Source organism: Glycine soja, chromosome 6 (genome assembly GCF_004193775.1).
Source record: "Glycine soja cultivar W05 chromosome 6, ASM419377v2, whole genome shotgun sequence".
NCBI classification, from domain to species: Eukaryota; Viridiplantae; Streptophyta; class Magnoliopsida; order Fabales; family Fabaceae; genus Glycine; species Glycine soja.
Genome location: NC_041007.1, coordinates 22,291,507 through 22,299,105, shown reverse-complemented (window position 1 = coordinate 22,299,105; position 7,599 = coordinate 22,291,507). Strand labels below are relative to the sequence as shown.

At 33.5% G+C, this 7,599-nt stretch overlaps 1 protein-coding gene across 1 annotated transcript in view; it reads right to left on the bottom strand.

Annotated features, from left to right (window-relative positions):
• Positions 1–215: 215 nt before the first annotated feature.
• The window catches only part of LOC114416008, a 28,111-nt gene continuing 20,727 nt past the window's right edge, over positions 216–7,599 (bottom strand). The window contains exons 3-7 of the mRNA XM_028380888.1: positions 2,705–2,833; positions 2,541–2,620; positions 1,526–1,972; positions 381–1,350; positions 216–302 (exon numbers count right to left, since the gene is read on the bottom strand). Coding sequence (XP_028236689.1) covers positions 216–302; positions 381–1,350; positions 1,526–1,972; positions 2,541–2,620; positions 2,705–2,833 — 1,713 coding nt within the window. The remainder of the gene's footprint in view (positions 303–380; positions 1,351–1,525; positions 1,973–2,540; positions 2,621–2,704; positions 2,834–7,599) is intronic.

Below are 7,599 nucleotides of genomic sequence, written 5' to 3'. Positions count from 1 at the left end.
AAGGACAATGGTCTCGTAAAAATACCTGTTACATAACAACAAACAGATTCAATGTAAGATAACCAACTACATTGTGAGCAATTATACTAACATCATAATTATGCAATTACCTGTACAAAATGATTTCCATACACATGACTAATGCATATTACACGATGCACAAAAGAATCTAGTTGCGGCTGACTTCTAAGAGGACAAAATGTCATGCTTTGTTGTCATGAAAGAGAAACAACTATCATGTTGTATCGTGAAGCAATGACATATCCTATATCCGTAATATTTATCCACTTGTCCATGGTAACCTACATGTAACAAACAACAAATAACGGTTACATAATTGTTATTTTAAGAAAAATTGACACAATAATAAATTTATGTACCATAGATAATCCGTCAACAAGTAGAGAACGCTTTAATTCCTCAAATCTCTCTATGCCACTAAGCAAGTTGATATTCTCTTCCGACCAGCTTATCAGTTCTTTATGCAGATGGTTGCGCACCAATGACCATGATTCTTCACCCATACCCAATAAGGCAGCTATTTCCTGATAGCCATAATTACCATCCGCTTTGACATCAATAATGTTTTCAATAGAATCCTGGATGCATGGATGAAATTGATCCAACATTGGAATATTCTGTCTCTGTATTGGTTGCTCAGATGATGATGCACTATGTTTCACTGAAGAATTACTATTTTGCACAGAGTGTAATGCATCAACATACTCCCAATAAGACGGATCACGTTTTGTCGACCTTTGTTGTTTGGTCATTGGTTTTTTAGGAGCACCCTTGGTCTTCACCTTTTCTGGAGGAGGACACATAAAGTTCAGATCAGGATAAACAATTTCTCGCAGCTTTGTCTTCAAATGTACTTTGCCACAAATATCGAGCTGCTCAAATTGTTTTGATATGGTTTCCATCTCCTCAGTTATGGTTACCTTTGCATCACATAACCCTTGATCTGAAAAACTAAGTCCCCGCCAGAAAATGTGGATTATCTCCAGTGGTATTGAGCCAAAAACATATTTAGACAACTCACATGCACATGGAAGACTGTGGGTACTCCTTATGACACATCCACAACGTGTAGGGTTTTTTCCTGCATAAGGTACATGCTCATACTCAGTAGCAATTTCATTTAAAGCGTACCTTGATATCATGCAAAATAGTTTTTTGTACAAGGTCACTTTAAACACATGCCCAACCACATGCGTGCTTGTCTCAAAAGATGCTTTAATCTGGGTGTGTTGAAGTGTCATCATGTTATTCATTGCTTCCCAAACATTGCATATGTCACCAAGGGAGTTTTCTAAGAGTCTCTTTAATGACCAATGAGCACTCTCAACCCTACAAATGAAATATACAACAACGTATAAACAACCACAAGATTTTCATTTAAGTCAACAATTAAATAAATCAACACAAACATAAAACCATATTCATACCTGTTAGCGGTTGTGTTTCCTAGATGCATTACTTTGTTAGTCCATGCTTTCACAAATTTTTCTTTGTGCGGAATCACCCATGTTTGACACACATAGTCCACAAACATAGGCCACAGAGAGCAATCCATTTTAATGTTTTTAACTCATCAAAAGAATTCTCACATGGACAGTTAACCAAACTCCCCCAAGCCTCCATCACATAATCCCATGCTTTCTTTTGAGCAACCAGGGTTTTGCACTTTGTCTTCACATTCTTGTCAATGTGAAACTGACACAGCAAGTTCGTAGCATCTGGAAATGCAGTTTTAATTGCATTAATCAAAGACAAATCTTTGTCGGTCACAATAACCTCGGGGAGTGCATTAACTCTCATGAAAAGACCCTGAAACCGTTGTAGAACCCAAGCAACGTTATTAACACGTTTTCCTTCCAAGTAAGCAAAAGCAACGAAGAATGTCATTCCTGTTGGTGTAACACCAACAATATCAAGCAACAATTGCTTGTACCTATTTGTTTTGTAGGTACTGTCAATCAAGAAAACCAAATTACAAGAATTGGTTAATTTTACTACATCAGGATGACTCCAAAATAAGTCGCGTACAACATTATCATCCTTCATCCTTTGCCAGTGAATATATTGATCTCGATCAAGCATCATCATGAGTTGTTGCATTTCGGTGTTATTCCCTCTTATGGAAGAACGACAAGCATGCCTGACATTGTAAATTTGTTTGATTGTTGTATAACTGTTGACATTGTGCTCCTTCAACATCAACAGAATATTTCTTGGCTTCACCATCGACTTTGTCATATCAACAACAACAATCTTCTCTTCCTTTGTTAGTCGACCTGCATATGGATGACCAACTAATGACTTTGCCATTTCATGATTGTGAATCCCACAAATTAACTTCACCATCCATCCTTTTCCTCCCAAAACTGGCTTCATGCAACTTGAACGGACATCCACATTTTCTACTGCCAGTGCATGTTCTTACCAAATCATTCTTCTTGGGCCTATATTCACCACTTCTTTCACAAGCTATTAATAGAAATGAGGTCCTTCCTTGAACACCAGTATTGGTGTCTGACCTCATTATCACGACAACAAATCCAATGTCATGAGCCACCGATCGAGCCCAATGTAAAACTTCATCACGACTAGCAAATAACTATAACATAATTCAAAAACATCTAACATCAATAAACACATGTAATATAATTACTGTACCAACAACAACAAATTACACAAATACCTGAGAAGTATTAAAGGCATCAAAGCAATCGACATGCTCTACTTTCACGCTAGCATCTTCCTCATTTTCAACATTCATATCAACTTCTTCAGACATGATACTATCATATATCCACTGTTCTTCGTCCATCTTAATAAAACATTTAACAAATTCAATGACCAAAAAACACAACTTTCAAAAATTATTCAATCACCTCATTTGTTATCGACACAAATATAGTTGTGTAGAAAAATAAAATAAAAAAATGTATTGTACATCATATAACCACATACTACATTTTTACTACACATATTCATTAAAATGTCATATAAATCTAAAAAATACATAATTTTAATAAACATTAAAATACATAATTCTGTTAAACATGTAAATACATAATCATTGTCATATAAATATGTTTAATTATCAATCATTAGTAAATTAATTTATAAGCAATCTAATGTTAGTTTTAGCAATTTTTAAAAGTTTATACATATTATCATTTTTTTACCATTCTAATTACAAAATACATTTTTCTATACAACTATTAAATAATATCACCAAATCAAAATTTCTACAATTACTAAAAATATTACAAAAAAAATTACACTACAAAACAAATTAAATATATAATTCAAAATATTTATATTTAAATTGCAATTTAAATAAAAAATTAAATATAAGTGAAATCCATATGAACATACGGATCAACAATCCGTATGGTTCATATGGATTAGCAATCTGTATGACTATACAGATTGCTGATCCGTATGTTCCTAAGTTTTTTTCGTGTACCTCTTATTCTTCTTCTTCTCTGGCAATGAATAACGACCCAACTTCACCGTATACTCCTAACGATGCACGTACACCACTGAAGACCAAATACGCTTTGAAAATGACCCTAACGGAAGCAACTTAAACTAATGCAGTGAGATTTCGTGGAAACAAAAAAGCGCTGCAGAAATGAAAAATCGGTTCTGCTATTTATAATTGAAAATACCCACAAGGGTATAGGGTATTTTTGGCATTTTTGAAATCTGCTGGGTGCCCCAAGCAATGACCTAATTAGAAAAGTAGATGCCCAAATTAGTGGATTCAGCCCATCAGTATATTCTAGAATAAGTTTGTTAGAAAGTTATTGTTTTGTGATTGTTGTTATGCATTTCCTTCATTATGCTATTATATATTGATGCCGATGTATTACAAAAAAAAGGAAAAGAGTTAATGGAAATTAAATTTCTATTTCACTTCCTTTCTCTAAATCTATGTGGAGCTTTAGTTTGCTAAAAAAAGGGTTCACATCATTTGGTGCTCTCATTGAGAGTTTCTCTTCCCATTGCAGGTTCTAAGCCACCAAATTGTTGGAATTAGACATAATGATCAATCCATTTTATACTATATTTGTATTTTAATTTTGGTTTATATTTTTGTACATGAGGTATTTTCAGAATATTATAATTTTGAAATTTTATATTATTTTTGGTATGTTTTATTACAGGTTGTTATTGTAACGAAAGATGTTACAAGACATGCCAATTACTATGTTATTATTTTTTATAGTGTAATATTCATTGAACAATGAAACACTCTTCTCAAAGTATCATTGTAAAACCCTTTTACCCCAAGACAAATATACTTGTAATGTTTTCTAAATATGTTCGCTTCAGAATTTAAATAAAAGGATGTATCAACTTTTTAAAAAAAAAAACTTATTTCACGGTAAGAGTATTACATGACAAATATTTTTAAACTTAAAGAAAACAAATCAATAAACAACACATGTTAAACAAATCTTGGCACTCCAAAGTCCATACAAACCATATTAAATAAAATATGGTGAAAAACTACTCATTAATTTAATCCTTAGATAAATGAATAAAACATTTGTCTCAATATTACATTGTTTCAGAGCATCCAAAACCCTAAAATTATTAGTAATATAAAGTGGAGATCTAAGCCTCTCATGTAGCATTATCATCATAACTTTATAGAGACTCACCTGCAAGGATGACATTCAGCCCAAACACAAACAAGACAAACAAATGGGCAGTGAGATACATCTCACAATATATTTAAAACATTAAAGAAGACATAAAGATATAAGATACATTAATAAACAATTAGGTTCCACCACATAAGCATGCCTCATCCAAATCAAACATTCCAGACATAAGTCACACACGAAATGCAATGCACATTAGACTCGTAGACTCGTATGCATTTGGTACCATTTTGGAAAACACCATGAATGTAGCCCAGGAGTCCATGTAGTTGACAAATTGCCACACAATGGGCAACTCAACATTATCACTCTCATCGATATGACACCATTGGTGGCGTGTTAGGGTGTTTTGGCCTTGCAAAGATACTCCAACACATGTGATCAACATGAGCTTAAAGGAGATTCCAAACTGTTGCACCCGCAAGGTCTGAGTCATATGTCAACTCATTCATGACCTCCCGATTAGGTTCATAAGCGTCATTCACTTCAAAACACATATGCACAACATGATGCATGGTTCATAGACAATATGCACATGATTTATTTTCGAATTCCCTTGGAGATTCCTATCCCACGAGGATTGGGTTCTCCTAACATTTTTCACAACACATACTCATATCATGACATATTACTTTCACATATACTTGTGGGCATCATGCATTCAATCACAATATAAATCATGGGCACATTCACTCATTTACACAACAATATCATCACATCACTTCATTCATCCAATCATAAGTATAAATGTCATGCATCGTACTACCACTCATTATGATATCAATATTACACACTCATTTTTTTCTCATACGTTACTATGACTTTCATAGAGTATAATAATCATGTATGGAGTTGTAATAATCCTATTAAGTTGGTTCTTATCTCGTTAGAAAGATAAGACAATTATGTACAATTTATATGTTGACCTCAAAATCCTATTCAATAGTTTAGAAACCTAAAATTAGGAAATATACAAACTGACCACATAATTCTAACAGCTTAACCTTTACTCACTAAAATTGCAATATCTAGAGTTATATACATCCTTTTTTGAGTTAAATCAAATCCTTTAGCTAGATAACAGCCAGGGCTACAACTATATTGAAGAACACAAAGTCTAACTATATCATTTAGGTACGCGTTTTGGTGTTCTAAGATAATATTTTCTATCAGAAAGTCAACATGTACGTTCAACATCAATTATCAAATTCAATTTCAAGAATATCAAAATGGCAAAACATGAAAACATACAACAATCAAATTCACCCGAATTATAACAAAACAAAGTTCTTTAAGGTATTCACAACCCATCCAAGAAAATAAACTTGTTATAATCATAAACCTAAGGTCATACAATCTACCTGTGGCTCATTACCACTCATATAACAAAAGAAAAAAAAGAGAACCCACTCCCCTAACCTCAAATGAAACAATTCCTCAACAAGGAAAATGAAGACGATCTCGCGACCACTCCCAAGAACAAATTGACCCAATGACTTTATCCCCCACGATCTCCACAACAACTCTTACTATGAAAAAAAATTTGGTTGTGATTTAAAACATAATCTCAAGCCATTTAAATTCCCCAAGTTGGAAAACTCAAAGGGAAATATAAAATATTGACTAGGAGGGGCTCCACACTTACCGCTATGCTCACTTAATTCTTTGGTGCATATAAGGCTTATAGGTCTCCTCTATATATAAAGGAAGAAAAGGGTTGATGGGATTATTTTGCCTAATGTGGGACTTAAAGTGCTTTTCATGATCAAGTGATTTACTTTGGAGCTGATTTTCTCTAAGATGAAAGCTGATTTTGGTTTCTAAGTTGTATGAATGAATTGGTCTTTTTAGGATTGTCATCATAAAACTAACACTAGACTTAGACAACTTTTCAAGCATTTTAACTATAAGAAGTTAATCTAATACCTTTCTAACACTAAATATAATATAACACCAACTACAAAAACAACAATAATACACATAAAATACACACGTGTATAGGAACCCCCCCCCCCCCACACACACACACTATCACATCACAAGTACATGCTTAGGACAAAACCAATAATATACAAATAATAATAACAAATATTTACAGAAAATATAACAAAAGGATCCTAATAAGAGTTTTCCTTATGGTATATTCCTAGTACTCAAAACTTGGGGTGTTTCAATCATGGTCAAGTAATATTGTTGTCTAAGGTGACAATAATGCATTGAGGTTATTGTCTCGGTAGACTAATGAACACGTCTCATATGTCATGGATATGAGATATCAAGTCGACATCCAGGTATAAATATTAGGAGTAATATTTATATTGGATAAACCCACTATGAGAAGGCTTCATAATAGTTATGTAAGTGTCATAATTGATTCTCATGGCAACCATATAAAGTGATAGTGGTTCTTCGAATTGAAGTCACTACGATTCCTACATGTAGGAGTTGTAGGCTTTAATGCTATCAAACATCATTCATAACAGAGTGATCATAAAGGTAGTATTTGGGCTTGCAATAAATCATGTTAAGGGAAGTGAGTGATGTAGATAGGATTCGTCCCTTCTACATAGCATAATAGCAAGACTTATGTCTATGGGCCTCTCGATAGAGTGGGATGCGCTATATGCGTGACCATGCGAAAACGAGTCAATATGAGATATTTGACCTATTTTTGTTTAGCGTTCACTTGTATATCGAGAAATCGATGATCGAACTTAATGAAAATGAAATTCTTATGCCTCATGTTCAATCAAGACATTTGGACAAAAGGAGAAAGGCTACACAGTGGAAATGGTTGCAGTAAGGTTGAAATTGAATCATCAATTTTTATCATGGACTAGGTGGCAACGATGCATTGTTAGATGTCAATCACTGTCCATAATATTACAAGATAATATTATTGTCAATCTAGTGG